The 20,266-nt window shown below is 44.9% G+C and overlaps 1 protein-coding gene across 1 annotated transcript in view; it reads left to right on the forward strand.

The window, feature by feature from the left end:
• kmt2ca (lysine (K)-specific methyltransferase 2Ca) overlaps nt 1–20,266 on the forward strand; it is a 254,614-nt gene that overhangs the window by 134,571 nt on the left and 99,777 nt on the right. Inside the window, 1 exon segment of the mRNA XM_037537221.1 lies at nt 1,018–1,172. Coding sequence (XP_037393118.1) covers nt 1,018–1,172 — 155 coding nt within the window.

The raw sequence follows: 20,266 nt of genomic DNA on the forward strand, positions 1-20,266 counted from the left end.
ATTCAGCTTCTCATTCGCCAGCTTGTTGTTCAAATTGTCCTGTTTCATCTTAAACGGTGCAGCAGTTACATTCTGGCGCCTCAGGCACCATTTAAGGTGGAACGGGAAAATCTGATCAAGTGGCCGGAGAATAAGAAGCAAGTTCGGCCTCGTAAAAGATTTAACATTTGAGAGATTTTACAAGAAACTGTTCTACCTTTGGAAAAGTTTCCTGCCCAAGATGTGAGAAAAGCTGCTAAGGCTGAGCTGAAGATTAAAGCCAAGCGAAGTCAGTATATTTTTAGCCTATACTAGCACATCAGCACATACTGAGACATATTTACAGTCAAGATGGTAAAATGGACATAAAATGTTGCAGCTCCTGGAATAGTTTGATTTGACAGAATGGCCCTTCTTGACCATTGGGGTTGCTGACCTCTGCCATAAGCCATGATGGTTTTGGTCACCTGTCAGTTTTATTCCCTCCCATCTCTGCTTTTGACAGCATATTGAGTTGAAGTGAACTACCTCTTAGGTCTTCACAGTCCTGACTGAACCGGCGGGCGGTGCTGTTTTGGACTGTTCTCTGGCTGCCTAGCCCAGACCATGATGCCAGGAAGTGTAGAAGAAAGCCCAGAGAGAAGGGAGAGGCTTCTAGCAGTACAGAGAGAAAAAGGAAGGGAGAAAGAGACAGAGCTTGAAGAGAAGAAACGGAGAGGGAGTTGGTTCAATGTGGAGGGGTCAGGCTGGAGGCTCCCTGAGGCTTCCCTGCAGCAAGACGTGGGGGAGTGCTCTTCTGGAGAGGGCCGAGTCCAGCTGTGAGCCATCCTTTAGATCCATACGCTTTAATAAACTTCTTCCCAGCAGCTCTCACTCTAGGCGACAAGAGATGGGGGAGCCTGGCACAATGCTTCAGTTAATAGCTGCCTCTCCCCTTGCCTGCAGCTGCCGACTTTTTCCCAGTGTTTACAATAGGGATTGGGAAATTGATGGTTGTCAGAGTTGATTTGGTGTTTTGTCCTGTCTCCCTTCCCCCAGATGGGTTCACGTGGAGTGCGAGAGGCGGGAAGACTCCGACCCCAGTGCACAGGTGCAGGACGGCTACACCTGCAGCGTGTGTAAGCAGGTGGAGACAGGTGGTCAGGCCCAAGCTGCTCAGGAGACCACGCTTGATGACCCTGAAGCAGCCGAGGGTAAGTTCCTCTCTCCTGAGACTCGCTTGGGTTGCTGGCTGCACAGTTAAAGATTTTTTTTTCCCCTTTTTATGGCAGAGTCCTTGAAGCTGATGTGAAATTAACAACCTTGAGAAAAAGTACTTCGGATAAGGCTTTGAATTAGTAGTGCAGACGGTTTGTTTTGCAGTATGGAGGAATGGTTAGAAGGCAGTGTGTGTTAGAAGACCAAGCCTAGGCTGAATAGCTGCTGTTGTCGGTCTCACCTGACAGTGTGGTCTTTGAGAGACAAGGTTACGGCTGGAGTTTGATAAAAATAATCTTCCTTCCGTCTTGAATGTGGTCAGTCAGCCAGACGGACAAAAGTGTCAGTGAAATTCAGGCTTGAAGGTGCTAGAGGTTAGAATCTGATTTGAAATCATGACGAATGTCGATTTTGACTGATGTAAAAGTCTGAATTCTGATCTGGCTGTGCAGTCTTGAGTCGCACTGCCGCAGATCGGATACGGAGCGGACTTCAGTACCACATATGAAAGCGTCTCAAATCGGAATTGAAAATATCAGATTCAATGTGTTTTTGCTGTTCACACTGACACACACAACAAATCTGTGTCACATATGAGGACAAAGATCAGATTCAGACCACTTACTTGCTGTGTAAACATAGCCTTGGAGTGGTTGGCACAGGATAGAGAGTGACACCCCTGCACTCCAGGCAGCAGTTGGTTTCCCTTCCTGGGCGAACACACTACACCATATGAATGGGTCCTTGGACAAGACTCCTAACACTGAGTTGCCTACCTCTGTAATGTCATTAGATGCAGGCTATTCTAGATAAAAGCATCTGCCAAACGTGGTTAATTAATGCATACAGATCAGGGTCTTTTAAGATGTGTGTAAGCATTCGAGATGGAGATACGTGAAGCAGCCTTTGTTGCTTTCTCACTGTCAGGCTGTGAAATCTTTTTGGGAAGAGTAAGAACCTTCTTCTCTTCAGCCTCTGACTATTCTCACTGTGGTATTTAGCAGGTGAGCGGTGTAGGAGAGGGTGATGTTAACCGCTCGGTAGGACGGGCACGTAGCCACACTTGAGGCGGTGGGATTGAGACTGACAGAGATGTAATGTGTTGGCCTCTCTCCCGTCACCGCTGTAATTACAGTGTCTTTGTCAGTTCAGCAGGGGTCTTGAGTGTCTGTGTGAGCAGAGAGAGAGAGAGAGAGAGAGAGAGAGAGAGAGAGAGAGAGAGCGCCTGCAGTTTTCCTCATTCACCGCCCTGCTTGGTCACCTCTCTATCGTGAATAAGGAATAATGTTGGAATATCAGGATGACCGGTGTTATTTGCATTTCCCTGACGTTAAATGCTGGTTTACCCAGTTTCTATCAGCCAGTATCCTGCCTTGTGTTTGTTTGTTTGTTAATTGTAGCAGCACTGGGATCAAGAACCATCATGAGAATTGCCCTCTCACTTTACAGAATGACCGATTTACCAATGTGATCTGGGATATTTCCCAACCCTGGAAAAATTTCCGAAATAATAAAGCCTTGTGGGTGGTTTGTGTTTTGATTGGCTGAAAAAGCACAGCTAATTCTTAGTTTGCATCAAATTAGTATTTTTATTTTCTTTCGTGTCCTGCATTTCACCGTTCCATGCTAAGGTGTTGATTTGCCGAGGTAGGTGCTAACTGTCTAACTTAGCAGGCCTGTTTACGTGCAGGTGAGCTGACTCTAATGCCTGGAGTGAATTTGTTTTGTTGGAACCAAAATTTTTGAGTAATTCCGTTGTTGAGATGTCATTCCAGGTGCTTTGGTGTGAAATGGTTCCCTGTAGAGAAACTTACAGGCTCTGGTTTCTTTACAGTGGTGGTGATGGGAACCAGGCGTCACCATGGTCTACAACACAAATAGAGAAAATCATTTGCTGTCCAAAACCACGAGTGAACCTACACGAGTCTTCTGGGTTTTTTGTATGTAATGTTGTTGAATTGTTTTTTGAAGAAGGAAAAAAACCCCCCCCTTTTTTTTTTTTTTTTTTTTGCATTGCTGTGACCTACACGTTTGTTTTTTAATGCATTTTAGGCCAAAGCCTCATCTCAAAACCTCCCATGGAGCAGTGACTCAGGCATCAGGCAGTGCATTTGTAAACGTTCATGTAATAACTTTCTGTGATACGGCTTTTAGAAGCATTGAACTCCTCAGACGCCTGGTTCCTATCACCACCACTGCAGACAATTCTGACTTGTTTTTTTTTTTTTTTGTAGAAAGTCACATTTCACACCAAACCGCTGAAAGACTTGCATGGCAACCAGTCAGGTATGCAGAAATGGTGCAAAATCAGGACTTCATGCTCATGGGTATATTTTGGTTGTTCCATCTGAATTTAAGGCAAATTATTCAGTAAATGCATGAAGTAAATGTAAATCTTTGGGGTTTTGTGTAAAATCTCCCCTCAAATGAACAGAAACCGTGTTTTATGATCATAAACGTGATGTCACATGCTTACCAATTACTGCTGCAAGCCAAAAATCTCAGACGCTCTGCGTAATTTTTTATAAAAATCATTTTTACAGAGCAGATCACTGAAGAGACTCCATCTGTTTATAGTTCATAGCCCAGATTTGTGGACAAAGGGGTTCAGTTTCTTTTATTATAAGGGTTTAAAATGACATCACTCATTTATTTGACTGGAAACGAGAGTTACAGCCACGTTTTTAATGTAGCTTGTGAAATATGGAATTTGTGACGTAAAATACGACGAAGTGCGAGTTTAATAGGTTAAATCTGAAGTCATATTTGATCACACAGTGCTAAGTAAGAGCCTCCTGTCTGATTACTGTACTTGCCTGACCTATTTACCCAACCTAAACCACTTTATTATGCCCAGTTAACGTGCTTTTCTCTAGATTCCTGATCTCAACGTTTAGGACAGTTGAAAGTCAGATGTTAATACATAATGCCACATTTAGATTCAGTTAGATTACGTTGATATTTGTGATGCAGTTCAGCTCTCTGACCACACATACTGAAACCACTCATTCTGACTGTAGTAAATAGCTCAGTGCTTCTACAAGCAGAGCTTTAGCTGTCAGTTTATGTGACCAGAGGCAAAAAAAAGAAAGTGGTTCTTCCACAAACGGCACAGACACACTTTGGTTTTTATTTACAGAGCTGCCTTAAAGCATTAACATGCGTTTCTTTTACATTTAGTGCAAGTGACGTCTGATAAACTCGCTTTTTAATGTTTTATTTCCTTATCGTTTTGGTCCTTTTTAGGCTTCGGTGATTGGGCTGGCGTGACTGCTGCGTATGCGTGCGATTCTAAATGGTTATTAAAAGGAAAATATTTGTCCAGACTACGTTTGCAATTTGTCAGTCAGCTGACGTTTTCATCCAAAGCGGCGTACATTAGCCCTCTGCAGGGAAGGTCCCTCCGGAGCATCGTGGAGTTAAGTGCTTTGCTTTTGGGCAGGAGCTATCAGCTCGAGTAGAACCCATGACGTCTTGAGCTGTCCGACACCTCATCTGTGTAGCGACGAGGAGATGTAGACGCTTGTCTTTATCTGACTTGCTTGCCGTCACGTTTCCGTCAGGCTTTTTTAATCCGCTATCCGTGCACTGTTTGTAAATGTGCAGTGTCATGTTGGAAGCTTTCTGGTTTAAAAATGTATTTATTTATCTATTTTTGGAGGTAAGACGGTCTTTGCTGTCGCTGTGTCGGCATAGTGTTCTTCCCCCTCCTCGCCACATATTTTACGGTTTGTTTGTGAAAGCGTTCAGGTATTCACTGCGATCCAAACAGGGAAAGCGTGATTTCAGCCTTTGTAGTGATGAAGTGTAGAACTGTATAAGAAACATCAGCGTATTAATTGTATTAGAACCCAAAGATGGATCGTTTTGGAAAGATTAGTTTTTGCATGTTAAAGCAAAAAGCAGTATTGTTTGTTAGTATTTCATTTAGTTTTAAGGATATAATAATAATAATAATAATAATAATAAAGTAAAAAAATAAATAAAATAAGAAGGTAATTGTAAATTAAACGGTAGCTACATTCACATTAAGCCTCGTTGCTCAAATCCCATCACTCTGACACGACGGTTCACACTCGTTTAGGTAAGTGACTCAAATCGGTCACTAATCTGAACGAACCGGCGTCCTGAAATGACCCTCATGAGCTCCTCCTGCTCGGTAACGTCACATGACTGAATCACTGCATCATCTGCACAAACTAACGAGCAGAACGAGCTTCGCTGAGAAGATCATTAACTCTGATCAGCTCTCAGCTTCATTATTGGAGCCAGACGGAGGAGAAAAAGCTGAGATGATCTGCTTTTCCGCCGTTTACAGGCTTTGTCTGTTTGGCGCTGCTGCCAGAGTAGCTCTGAATGATGAGTCACATTAAGGTCACATGGCCGTGGATCGGATACGTATCCGATCTAAGACCACATATGGAAGTGGCTCAGGTCGGATTAGAAAAGATCAGATTTGTGTCCACACAGCCCTGAAAACATCAGATCTGAGTCACATTAGGCCAAAACATGGAATTTGTGCCAAACTGTGAGGCCAATATTTTGTCGAGTAAGCGTAGAAATGATGACTATATATACAAAGCCCAAGGTTATTCGCAGTAGTAGTAATATTAAGTAATATAGGATTATCGCTTAATATTTAACAGTAGTGGTAATACCAGGGATAGAAGTGATCAGTGTTAAAGTCACAAAAGAAGAAGAAACACACATAAAGGATTTCAAGTAACGGACTATAGTAAGAGAGAGTTTCCACACATTCTTGTAGCTTGACCGGTTAATCAGTCTATAGAGGTCATTACGCTCTCATTATTTCAAACGGTTCTTTCCTACTGTTTGACCAAGTCTCAGTTGTTTGTTTTGGCTTTATTTGTCCCGGCCATCATACATTCCAGAAGGACAGTGTCCTGAGAATAAGCAAGCCAAATAATTAGTTAATAAAATAATAATAAAGTTACTAAGAGCATTTCTCACTGCTAGTTTCCCTTTTCGTCAAATAAAGGTAGTAAACCATCACTGGGGCAGTTACCCTCTTGTCACTGGGGTGGGACCCTCAAGGGAACATCTCAGTACTTTTAATCGGGGAACATAACTGAACCATAATCCTAATTAACTAATAATCCACTGAAATGATCTGTTCTGAGCTGCACTGACTGCACAGCCCCCGTCTCGTCTCCAGGCTTTTATTTTACTGTTCTGTTTTAAAGCTTTAGCTCAGGAAAGGGTACAAATACGAACTTTTCACATGGAAAAACTGATTTAAAGTTCTCAATCAGACCTTAAGACCACTGCTGTACCTTTGAGGGAACGTTTACACTGTTTGTACCATGATGAATGGAAAAAATGTACCTGCACGGAACCTTCATTCAAAGCATAGAGCAGGCTAAGACTAAAAACAGATAATTGGTTCGTTTTGGATAGCTGTGCCTGCAGGTATTTGACAGGAACTCTTATCCAGTGTGCTTTACAGCGGTAGGTGAATGAAGCATTAGGAGTCTAGCCCAAGAACTGTAGCTGTGGTGTTCCTGCATTGGCTGGAAATCGGACTTTCCGTCTTCTGCGTGTGTTGCCAATAGTTACCTGCTCTGCTGTCTACTTCAGTGTCCAATTAACCCCCCGAAAGAATGTTTAAGAAAAAAAGTACGTTAGCCCACCACTATTGACTGAACACGTCAATAAATGGAACGCCAAGCAAATATCGGCTGCAATTCCGATATCAGGCCTCTAATCCGATTATCCCGTTATCTGTGAATAACACTTGCCACTGATGTATGGTTCCTTATAAAATGGAATCATGATGTTATGTATTAATGTCCAAGTTGATCTTAAGGTCCTTGATGGCTCCCACCCATATAATCACTTGCCCACCCAGTGATTTGACTCATGGCTGCAGTGTAGAGGGGAGGGGGGGGGGGGGGGGGGGGGGGGTCTTGATCCTCTCTGGTTCTCACAGAATGGTGAAAAAAGCATCAATTATTGGCTTCCTGTATTCACAGCCCCAGCTGGTGACCTGTCCTCGAGCCTCCGAACGCTAAAAGCCAATCTTATTTTCTTTGCAGCCGTTATTACCGGGGCTAATGAAAATGCACCCGTCCTCTGGCCCGGTGGCAGGGAGATGAATTGCTGTGAGGATTCGCTGTGATTTTCCCCCCACAGTCCCTTATTACCGGTGTGAGTGTGTGCGTGTGTTTTGTTTGGCGGGGAGGAGAGATGGTGGATGTGTGGTGGCATGAGGGGGCGGAGGCCACGAAGCTGCTTTGTGAGGCTGACTCAGCCACAGGCGATGTTCTGGGCAGCAGCCAAAAACTCGAAGGAAGCAGCCGTCCCATTGCTCCGCCCCCAAAGCCCCCAGAGAGGAGACTCAAATCAAGACTGAATCCCACCTGTTATAACCCAACACAGTACACACACTGAAACCAACCAGACCAATGTATACTTCCTGTGTATGTCGAGTGTAAACGCCTATTCACGCAGTTTGGGCTATGGGCTGTGACACTCTTGCGTTTTTAACAGGAGCCAGCTTGATTTTTTGATGTTGGACTGAAGTGATAGACCAACCAGACAGGTGCATACACCCTGTTAATTATGCGTGTAAAAGCCTATTCACACAGTTTTGTTGAAAACAGAAACGCTTTTTAATGCCGTCTTTAACATCGAGCCTGAAATTGATGGACTGTGACGCAGTGTTAAGTTTTTAATTGGACCCAGCTTGATTTTCAGCGTTGGATGGAAGTGATCAAGCTCAGGCTGACCTGTCAGAGCTTTAATCAGGCCTGAAAATATCCTCAGAATTTTCTGTTCGAGTCAAGCCCAACACTCAGCATCTTGTTTGGGGTTCAAACCCGATCTGAATCGTTTTAAGTCGCAGTCTCACCTGATAACACAGTTCTTTCCAAACCCGTCCTGACCCAAACCACGTTTCGAGACTGAACCTGACCCGATTGTAAAAACATTCTGTCCAAACCTGACTTGACCCAGCAGTCATGTTTTGATCTGAAACCGACCTGATTGTAATCAAACTCTATCCAAGTTTACCCGACTTGACCCGACCCACATTTTCAGTCAAACTAACCTGATTATAACAAAATTAGAACCTGAAACACACGTTTTAAATCAGAAAACTGGTCTGATTTGTAACAAAATTCTTTCCACAAAAATGACTCGGGTTCGGTCAAGAGCTGAATAAAACCGGGCCTGATGGCGCCAGTTACCGACAGTAACGACCGTCATTAGAGCGTCGATAAATAAAATGCAAAGCACAATCAAATAAAACGCTCTAATGAAATAATAACTGTTATGAAGGCTGAGGATTTGCCTCTAGTTTCCGCCCGGACCGAATTCGCCGCCGGACCGAACTCACGCGGATCGCGGCAGAAAGCGAGCATGCTGCGCAGACGGAGCGGGAGAGCAAGAGGGGGAGAGCAAGCGCCGCACAAGTAGAGAGCTGAAGGACTTTATTTACACTGATATGCGTGCATGACCTCATGTGAGTTAGCAGTTACAGTCGTTATGTAGCTTAAGTTAAACCTAACACAAGTCATAATGTGTGAGAGAGTTCATTGTTATACAGAGTGAGGTAATGCTTAGCAGAACGTTAGTTATGTGCCTCGGGCACATCATTTATGTGTTCACTGAAGTTCTTTAGCTGGTGCGAATTTCAGCGATTTTAGTGCATGTTTATGTAGAAGCTTGTAATCGTTTTTTTCTCTTCTGTTTGTTTCGTAGACCATATCAGTTTCATATCATTTCAAGTCATCGTACCATCTCATATCAGCCTTTTATAAGCCTAACATCGAGTTACATTCGGATGCATGCTTGCTGTCGGTTCTATGAGTCAACTTAAGAGTATATAAGACTGCATTGAAGAAGCATGAGGGCTATGGATGATCTGCTGTCGTTCAGTAAAGCACAATTAAGTTCACACTGACTGCCGCGTATTTCCTGGGCTCTAATAGGCCTTCCCAGTTTGATGTCCACCTATGAGTAAACGGAAACAGCCCCTACGGTGGGAATAGAGAATTATAGCAAACCTTTCCCACAATTTTCTGGTCCTTCGAGCCGGATGGACATTTGCTGGTATCGTTGACGCCAGTCAGTGTAAACAGTCATGCAGTCTGTCCGCCCTAAGCACCGTCCAGCTTACTTGCAAGATTATGAAGTAGCCATGGCAGGCTTTAATGAAACACCAGATCAGTTATTAACGGGAGCTGACGCAAGCCCCCTAGCAGTTACAGAACTGAACCATGTCTCATGCCCCTCACAACAGAGATGGAACACCATCATTGATGAGTGGCACCTCTCCCCTGAGCAGCCCATACACCAAGCGGACAGTGTTCTAGGCTCCAATTCCCAGTTCCTAGTTGGTAGAGAACCCTTTCAAACGATCTACCAAGCACAGATGGATGAAATTCATAGAGAAAACGTAAAGCTACACGAAACCCAGTGTGCAGTACGAGCTGATATAGCCCGTCTCCAGGCAGCGAAGGAGGATTTAGTCATACTAATGGAGAAAGCATGTCATCTTACACGTTCAGGCTCCCCCTTCGATTCAGAACCTGTCCGTCAGCAGCAGTCAGTCAAGTCATCTTGGACAGGAGAGGAGGAGTGGCCTGCTCCTCCTCCATGGATCTCCTCAGAGGTTGAAACCTCTGCTAGTGCTTATGAACCCCCTGCTCCTTCTCACAAGGGAGTTAACCCAGCTACTTCAACACCAAAGGTAGTTAACAGTGATAGCCACCCAAGACAAGTAGAGAAAATGGCGTCCTCTGACCCCAATGCTGTTAGCCCTGTATTGCGCTACCCTGGTTCTGAGGCCCCCCAGTTAAGCTCTGAACCTACCGCCCATACTCTTGGTCATACTGCATGGCCAGTCCACAACCCCTCAGGAGTGGAGCGGTACTATAGAGGACCCCAACCTACCATTCCCTACTTTCGTAATAAAGACCCCAGTGAGTTCGCTCGCCTCAAGATGGCACTAGACAACCTCCTACCTCCAGATAGTACAGAGCTGTTCAAGTATCAGGTGTTAGTAGACCATCTTAAGATAGAAGAAGCCTGCCTGATAGCTGACTCCTACCTCCATTCGTCTACCCCCTACACTGATACCATCTTAGCCCTCCATGAGAGGTTTGGTCAGCCTCACCAAATTGCCCTCCAGAGGATAGCGCACATAATGGACCTACCCGATGTACAAGATGGCCATCCTTCGGCCTTTGAGAAATTTTCACTCCAGGTCCAGTCATTAGTTGGTATGCTGCGGACTCTGGGACCAGAAGGTAGTGTAGAGCTACAATGCAGGTCTCACGTGGCTAGACTTCTCAATAAGCTTCCCCCAAATCGTCGGGCAGATTTTCGCCGCCATCTGCTGCATCACCCAAACACCGCATATACATTGGAAGGTTTAGCTGGATGGTTAAAGCATGAAGCCTGGTGTCAGGAATATGAGAGTGAGCACACTAGGAGGGAGAAGCGAGCCAAGCCCGTCTTACAGGGCATTCAGCGTCACAAGCACACTACTGCCACCGTTCTAATTGGGGTAGAAAATGAAAGGAGTCAAACCAGCACTAATGCTGGAGCTCCACCTAAGAGCCGACCTAAGTCACATTGTTTCTACTGCCAGAGCACCGAGCACCCCTTCAGCCAGTGCCCAGCCTTCCAAACCCTGACTAAGGACCAGGTAGCTAACTGGATCCGCCAGAACCGACGGTGCTGGCGCTGCGGTCGGTTCCACCAAGCTGCCCAGTGTGACCTACAGAAACCTTGTTCCCTCTGTAAGAGGAGACACTTAAGGATCCTTCACGCAGTGAATGACCAGCCCCAAAGGGATCAGCTGAAGGCCGAGTCCCACTTAGAGAACACATCCACCCAGCTGCTCTATTTGAATAAGCCTGTCAGCAATAATCGTGTACTGCTTAAGGTAGTGCGTGTCCTGCTTCATTGTGGAGAGTGCACCCTAGATACATTTGCTGTTCTAGATGATGGATCTGAGCGCACTATACTCCTACCAGAAGCCACAAGAAGACTTGGGTTAAAGGGAACCCCTGAGAGCCTTACTTTGAGGACCATACGACATGACATTCAAATGCTAAACGGGTCTTCAGTGTCTTTCCAAATTTCTCCCTTCTCACAGCCCTGGAGACGCTACCAGGTGTCACAAGCTTTCACAGCTTCTCGGTTGGCCCTAGTAGATCATGCCTATCCAGTATCCAAATTACAGTCTCAGTACCGCCACCTATCAGGTCTTCCACTCCAGCCATTCGAGAGAGCCAAACCCCTTCTTCTAGTTGGTGCTGACCACCCTCACCTTATAACCCCCATCGAGCCAGTGAAGTTAGGTCCTCCAGGTGGACCTGCAGCCGTCCACACCAGACTGGGATGGACGCTTCAGGGACCTACTAGGCTGGTGGAACGAGGGTTATCTCCGCAGCAGTGTTTACACACTTCAGTGGTACCGGATACTGCAGAGCTATTCCAGTGTGTAGAGAAGTTATGGCGAGTTGACACTGTTCCGTTCCGTAGGGAACAAGACTGCACCCGTTCAAAACAAGACCACGACGCCATAGAAATGCTAGAAACAAAGACAGTTCGCATTGAAGTAGAGGGTATGTATCGTTATGCAACGCCTCTGTTACGTAAGCGAGATATTCCCCTGCTCTGTTCCTCAGAAGCTGCTGTGTTACCTAGGCTCAGGAGCTTGGAGAGGAAGCTTGCTAAAGACCCTCAGAGTGCAGCGGCCTACCGTGCTGAAATCCAGAAATTACTTCTATCAGGGTCAGTGATGAAGCTCAAAGAGAGGCCTCCCAATGAAAGAGAATCGTGGTTTATTCCACACCATATGGTCTCGCACAATGCTAAGAATCGGATCGTATTCGATTGCTCCTTTCAGTCAGGTGGAATTAGCCTGAATGATGCCCTCCTTCCGGGGCCAAGCTTAGGCTCATCACTCCTTGGAGTTCTACTGCGTTTTAGAGAGCATGCGGTAGCCATTAGTGGAGACGTGCGAGCCATGTTCCACCAAGTTAGACTTCTGTCAGAGGACAGTCCACTCTTGAGGTTTATATGGCGGGACTTGAGACGAGAAGATCCACCTGATGTTTATGAGTGGAGAGTCTTACCCTTTGGAACAACATGCAGTCCATGCTGTGCAATCTATGCCCTGCAACGACATGTAAGGGAGAATACCCAACCGGGTGAAGATGTGAGACTCTCAGTAGAGCGCAATTTCTACGTTGATAATTGTCTACAGAGCCTGCCCTCAGCTGAAGAGGCCAGGAAGCTGATTGACAAGCTGAGAGCATTACTCACAAGAGGAGGTTTTGAGTTAAGGCAGTGGTCGAGCAACGTGCAGTCAGTCACCAGTCACCTTCCAATTGAAGCTAGGTCAGGCAGCAGTGAACAGTGGCTGGCTCATGAGAAGATTGAATCAGGAGAGGGAGCCCTAGGGCTCAGTTGGAACTGCCCCTTAGACATGTTGACATACAAGAGTCGGGTGATGAGTCATGGTCCAGCCACCATGAGAGTTATTTATAAAGTCCTAGCAAGTCAGTACGACCCTCTAGGGTACATCATTCCCTTTGTGACCCGTGCCAAGGTAATAGTCCAACGTCTGTGGGGGAAACGTCGTGGGTGGGATGACCCCCTTCTCCCAGGTGACTTGCTGCAAAGTTGGACCCGATGGGAAGAAGAGCTATCACTTTTACCCAAGATTCACTTGCCAAGATCCTATGTGCCAAGGAGTGTCAACCAGGCAGAAGTTACTAGAGAGCTCCACATCTTCTGCGACGCATCAGAGAGCGCATACGGAGCAGTAGCTTACCTCCGGACAGTCGAATCATCAGGTACCACACACCTCTCATTTGTGATGGCACGGTCCAGGGTAGCGCCTAAAAAAACACTGTCCATACCGCGATTGGAGCTTTGCGCAGCTGTAAGTGGAGCTCAGCTAGCTCAGTTGTTACAGAACGAACTGACCTTACAGATACATGGCCGTGTCTGCTGGTCAGATTCAACTACTGTACTAGCATGGATCAAATCAGAGTCATGCAGGTTTAAGGTGTTCGTCGGTACCAGGATAGCCGAAATCCATGAAATCACAGATGCCGCAGATTGGCGCTATGTAGACTCAGAGCTGAATCCGGCCGATGATATCACTAGAGGGAAGACACTGATAGAATTGAGTAAACCCAGTAGGTGGACTCATGGGCCCCTGTTCCTCCTCCGAGGTGCAGAGAGCTGGCCAGCAGCCCCAGATACGTCACATGAGCCTGACTCATCAGAGCTTCGTCGTTCGGTGTTCTGTGGTGCGATTTCCTCTACAGAGTTGAGTTATCAGCAGTTCGAGTCTTGGGAGGAACTCGTAGAGTCAGTGGTGCAGAAGCAACATGGGGTTTCCAGTTCTGGAGATGTTCCTACTGCAGAAGATTATACAAGAGCGGAGATGTTTATCCTGCAGCGAACGCAACAAGAATGTTTTGGCGAAGACCTGACCAGATTGAAGGCTGGTAAACCTTTGCTATGCAGTAGTCGCTTGCTCACCCTAGCGCCCAGCTTGGATGTAGGCAGCGACTTGATTCGAGTAGGTGGGCGACTGAGAAGAGCCAAAGAGCTAGATGCAGCCATTGTGCACCCCGTTGTCTTGGATTCAGTTCATCCCGCCGTAAAGCTACTTATTCAGAAATATGATCAGAGCCTTCACCATCCTGGGGCTGAGAGAGTGTACGCAGAGATGAGGCGACGCTTCTGGATTCTTCGAAGCCGAGAGGCCATCCGTCGACACCAGCGAGCCTGTGTCGAGTGCCAAAGATGGAGAGCTAAACCAGAAGTCCCCAAAATGGCAGACCTCCCGGAGTCTCGACTACGTTTGTTTAAGCCAGTGTTCTACTCCACTGGGACAGATTGTTTCGGACCTTTTGTGGTGAAGGTGGGTAGACGTTTGGAGAAACGATGGGGGATTCTCTTTAAGTGCTTGACCACCAAGGCCATACACATTGAGATACTCCACAGCCTGAGTACTGATTCATTTCTAATGTCCCTCAGAAGGTTCATAGCACGCCGAGGAATTCCCAAGGAATTATGGTCTGACCAAGGCACCAACTTCAAAGGAGGTGAGAAGGAGATTGAAGTAGCCTTCAAAGCCATGTCACCAGAATTGCAGTGTCTGTTGGCTAAGCAGCAGATTGCCTTTAATTTCAACCCTCCAGCGGCTCCTCACTTTGGAGGTGTGTGGGAGCGAGAGATTCGATCTATCAAAGAGGCACTTTACAAGACTGTAGGAGCGCAACCAGTTCAAGAAGAGATCTTGCAAACGGTCCTTCTCGAGGTTGAGAACATTTTGAATTCCAGACCCTTAGGTTACGTATCGTCTGACATAGCTGATACAGACCCAGTGACTCCCAATCTTCTGCTGATGGGGCGGCTTGATAGTGCCCTCCCCCAGGTGATCTATCCACAATCAGTTAAATTTAGTCAGCGGAAATGGAGACATGCACAAGTTCTCGCTGATCAGTTTTGGTCAGCTTTCATTCGGCATTACCTTCCCAGCCTGCAAGCTAGAGTCAAGTGGTTTAAGTCCTCTCCAGGGATACCAGTAGGAGCCGTGGTTCTGGTGGTGGACCCTCAGCAGGCGAGAGCGCAATGGCCTATCGGCAAAGTAGTGAAGGTGCACCCCAGTAGAGATGGTCAAGTGAGGTCTGTGGATGTTCTCATCCACAGTAAGGTCTATACTAGACCTGTAGCCAGACTCATCGTCCTTCCTGCAGTAGCTGGTAGAGACAACGACATGCCGCAGGATACATCCTCCAACCAAGTCAGCCTTTCCAGTGTTGTAAATCGTGGGAGCGATTTAGGGGCGGCTGTTATGAAGGCTGAGGATTTGCCTCTAGTTTCCGCCCGGACCGAATTCGCCGCCGGACCGAACTCACGCGGATCGCGGCAGAAAGCGAGCATGCTGCGCAGACGGAGCGGGAGAGCAAGAGGGGGAGAGCAAGCGCCGCACAAGTAGAGAGCTGAAGGACTTTATTTACACTGATATGCGTGCATGACCTCATGTGAGTTAGCAGTTACAGTCGTTATGTAGCTTAAGTTAAACCTAACACAAGTCATAATGTGTGAGAGAGTTCATTGTTATACAGAGTGAGGTAATGCTTAGCAGAACGTTAGTTATGTGCCTCGGGCACATCATTTATGTGTTCACTGAAGTTCTTTAGCTGGTGCGAATTTCAGCGATTTTAGTGCATGTTTATGTAGAAGCTTGTAATCGTTTTTTTCTCTTCTGTTTGTTTCGTAGACCATATCAGTTTCATATCATTTCAAGTCATCGTACCATCTCATATCAGCCTTTTATAAGCCTAACATCGAGTTACATTCGGATGCATGCTTGCTGTCGGTTCTATGAGTCAACTTAAGAGTATATAAGACTGCATTGAAGAAGCATGAGGGCTATGGATGATCTGCTGTCGTTCAGTAAAGCACAATTAAGTTCACACTGACTGCCGCGTATTTCCTGGGCTCTAATAGGCCTTCCCAGTTTGATGTCCACCTATGAGTAAACGGAAACAGCCCCTACGGTGGGAATAGAGAATTATAGCAAACCTTTCCCACAATAACGGTCAAAAATGAAGATTCAATTCCACTTGAACAAATTTAGTGAATTAATGCTTTTGAACAGAACCTAATCGCTTGGATTCAGTTGTGGGCCTCATGTGCTGAGTGGGTGACTCTGGCAGTCCAGATTAAAACTGATTTAAGGTAGTGAAAGTAGTAAAGAGTGAAAGAAGGAGATGAAGTGAAGCAGGCGGAAGCGCAGAGTAAATTCTGTTAAAAACGGAAGGCGGGCTCTGAGAACCCAGGCGTGAAATTTGAGCCCAGCACACATTTAATGAACGACATCCGACCTATACGTGAGCAAGTCCAGCCCCGTTGGGTTCGGACAAACATTTCAAGCTCTGGTTGTCAAGGTTTCAGCCCAAGCCAGTGTGTGTCAGCATGGTGGCGGAACAGCTTGTACACTGAATGCACAGTGTGGCTGAGGGAACTGTTTACATGGTAGTGAAAGAGTTTGTGCTGAAAGTATTTGTTTGAAAATTGCAGAGAAACTTTGGAGTATTTTATACTTTACATTTGTACTTTATATTGAATATTATTGGATTGATTGTAGCATTACAGTATTAAATTTAGTTGCTGGACTTCAGATTGACATGATTACTGAAAGCTGTTTGCGCTTCCTGCCAGTGCGGATGGTAAGTGTATCAAGTTGTGATTTTTCTGACCGATATTGCAATTTCAACGCAATTATTTTCTGTAAATTTATTACATTTCTATTTTATCATGAAGACCAGCACAAAGTTTTCAGCCTTGAGGCTTGAATGCTGAAGGTAGTGTGCCAGAGTTTGCAAGCTCTTAGGTGAAATGTGCCCACTTTAAACTTGCTAAGACAGCGATGATTAATTGGAGCTCTTTTTAATTTTGCACTCTTTCAAATTTCAGTATTAAACAGGCAGTTGTTTAGCCTTAGCTACTGCATACCCAAACCCCATAGAATACATGTACACAAACCAACCAGTGAAACGAGTCGGCAGGAGGGTGTGCTGATAGCGTTTGACTGAAAGTTGAGGCCGGAGCTGGGCTTCAGGTGTACAGTGTGGTTATATGATACGATGTAGGAAATTCCCAGGAGTGTTGTCAAACGACACTGCTGTTCTGATGTCTGCTGTCATCAGAGACCCATTCTGACACAGCTGAAAAGAAGAAAAAACCACATGGCTATACTGTTCCCCCTTCCCTCCGGTGACTCGGTGCTGTTCTAAGGCTTTCGGGGGTAAATGCACTTCTTTGTGTTGAAGGTGAGCGACCAATTTACCAATTTCCTGCGTGTTGCAGATCCAGAAACCTGGATCTGCAGATGCACAAAGATTGTCTGCTGGCATGTGGATACAGGGCTACTATCTTTATCGTTATTATTATTATTATTATTATTATTATTATTATTGGCACTAAGCACATTTATTTTGTGGAGAACATCGGGAACATTTGGTCTGTTACGACCACAGTGGGTGCAAAATTGCGTGTGGGGGATATCGTAGCTGCTTTATGCTAAAACTTTTCTATTTTCTTGCTTAATTGCAAAGTAACAGTAAAAATCAAGCATAACATGGGAATTTTTTGGCGTGGGAATGTTTAACGCTTAAAACCTCTGTGAAACTGTATGTAGTGTCTTCCAATATATTTCTGCCTAGGAGTTATGTGGCATTACAGCACATAACTGCCACAGAGGAACATCCTATTACTGACCATAGATACAATAAACAGAACAGCTTTTCAGATGGATAGATAGAGATAGATAGATCTTTATTGAGCCCGGAGGGAAATTAGTGTTTCAGTAGCAAGACATATAATTACACATGAACTTACATAAACTATACAGAAAAATACAAAATAGAAATAAGTCTAGACAGATGTTAAAGTACAAGAGAAATAAAATAAAGTATGAAAGTATATTTACATATTTACATGGCATATGAGACAGATTCGCTGTATTTACAAGACAGCAGGCACTGAGTGGTATGAGGTCGTCTAACAGCACATATTATAGGCATAACTATTGTAGGCATAAATATTGTATTTATTTTGGCATTCGTTTGAAATCGTATGAGGGTATTTGCGCACATCCGACAGCTGTTTGCAACTTGAGCCCTATTTGAGCTGGGTTAGTTTGAATAGAAGGTCTGTCAATGCCATTTATAAGAAACAGGTCTGTTTTAAATATGAGGATCAAAATTCAGGATAAAATTGAGCTCCATTTTAGCCTTATTGTGTGGTCACCAAATAACCTGAGGTGCTGATGTCTTTTACCAGGGTTTATTACGTCACCGCGATTTTGAAACAAACGGGACTACTGTTGCTAAATAAGGTCAGAGTTGCAGATGATTGGTCTCGTCGTTAGTCGCTTGGATAAGGTAAGGCTAATCCAGCTCGATTAGACCTTCAGTCTCTCTGAATGAAGTGACTTTTCTACTTCATAGACTGAATTATGTCAACAGACAGAAATGCATTGTCATACGAAGTAACTGGCCTGCTTTAAATGGATGGATGTCTTCTGACAAGCCACCAGTCCACGGCTGATAATCAACTAAAGAAGCAAGCTGCTGCTTTAGCTGCTTGGCTAAGTGCTGCTCGCAGCTACTACAGCCTCTTGAGCCATTTTTGCATGATTTAAAACAGCATGTGCTTTTAAGAATGCTTCATATTCAAGGTATGGTATTTACTCCAGCATTGTTATTGTAGCTTAACCTCTTTTCTCTACATGTAGAAAAATTATCTATTCAAAATTTGATATATCTAAATATTCCATAGAAAAGTGCAGGAAGTGCAAGTTTCAATTTTTTTTGTTTTTGAAACCAGTTTCCAGCCATAGTGTCCCTGGAAAATTAACAGACGGTGATTGTGTTCTTTAAGTATCGCATCGCTCATGATAAAGTTTCTCACAGTAATGATGAAATATCATATTGCCCACCTCTGTGACCTGCACTGTTAGATGTGCTTGTGTGCTGTGGGTCTTGTAAATGCTGCCGCTCCGCTGTGGCTCAGTGACAAGTGAGACAAAAAGGCGAGTATTGATTGGTGGAGCCGGCAGGCGTGTGTGTGGGCTCAGGCCCAGGGGAGTGACCAGGGCTTGGAGACTGACCTGATAAAGAGCGCGATGTCACCATCATGGTCTAATGTGGGCTAATGGCTGTTTGAAACACTTCCATGTCTGCCTGTTTGCACACCTGGAACAACGAGAGAGACGCTTTTCACAACCAGCCTGATTACAGCCCCGATGGTGACTAGAGGTGTGAAAATATAACAGTCTGAAGATGAGAGTCGATGACATCTGTCCAGTATGTTCATTATTTGGCCAAAATGAAATTCTTTGGCTTTTAAGTACTTGCCAAAGCTGATATATTCTGAATAGCCTGCTTGGAATTAAGTAGTAGTGCAAATGAGTGCAATCAAGTAGTGGTTGGTACGGTGTAGTGGAGAACACCTCAGCCTTCTGTGCTGTAGCCTGGAGTTCAATCCCTGCCTGGGCAAGCACCCTGCACTATACCAATAAGAGTCCTTGGGCAAGACTCCTAACACCGCCTTCTGTGTAAAATTATCAAAGTCGCTCTGGATTAAAGCATCTGCCAAATGCTGTAAATGTAATGCAGTGTATCTTAACAGATAAAACATTAAAATCTAGCTGGTTGTAAATGAAGTGCATTAGTTTGCCATGTTACATTTTTAATAATTAGCTTGGATCAAGAAGCGTTGCAGTGGAGGAGAGTGGATTTTGTTGCATGTCAGAAAAGCGCTTCTGTGCAGCTGTAAGTAAAGTATGTTTCATAGTTTTGATCCCTGGTCAGTCTCTTTCAATAGTAGTCTTTGCAGAACAGTGACAGCAGGGCTCATATCTGTGGCTCATGCGTCCAGAGAGCTCACTTCTCTAGTATTACGTCTTGTTGGAGTCTTTTTGGCTGGTTGAGCTGTAGTTGAATGTCCTCTAAAAGCCCGACAGAGTGAGTGATTTTAGAAATCTTGTCTTTTTGGTGACTCACTGTACAGTTGGTGTGTAGACAAAGTCTTTGTTTTATATGCTCACGCTGTATGAAAATGCTCGGTCCAACTGACCTGCTACATCAAACACAGACACAAGGGAGCTGCAGCTGGATAGGCCAGTGGATAACACCCCCACCTGTAAGGACAGTAAAAGGTTCAGTTCCTCATTCAGGCAGGAATACCGCTGCAGTTACAGTAAGAGTCCTGTATGCTTATCCTGTTTAAATGCAAAGCAGTGTGATGTACTTAAACATTTCAAACATGTTTACTAAACGTCGTTGCTTTTTATTATTAACAGTAGTACATGTTTCACTAGCAGTGATAAATTTGATTAAATAAAAAAATCTGCTTGTAAAATCCACTTAATCCAGTCGACTGATCAGTGGAGAAATGTAAGATTTTACAAAGCGTTTAATTAGTAAAGAATCTAAAACAAAACAAAGTGTTATGAGAGCAGAGATTAAAACTTCTTTCAGTGCCCCGTTCAGCTGTTATACTTCTCGCTCTCTCTTTCTTT

This window comes from Pygocentrus nattereri, chromosome 3 (genome assembly GCF_015220715.1).
Source record: "Pygocentrus nattereri isolate fPygNat1 chromosome 3, fPygNat1.pri, whole genome shotgun sequence".
Taxonomy (NCBI): domain Eukaryota; kingdom Metazoa; phylum Chordata; class Actinopteri; order Characiformes; family Serrasalmidae; genus Pygocentrus; species Pygocentrus nattereri.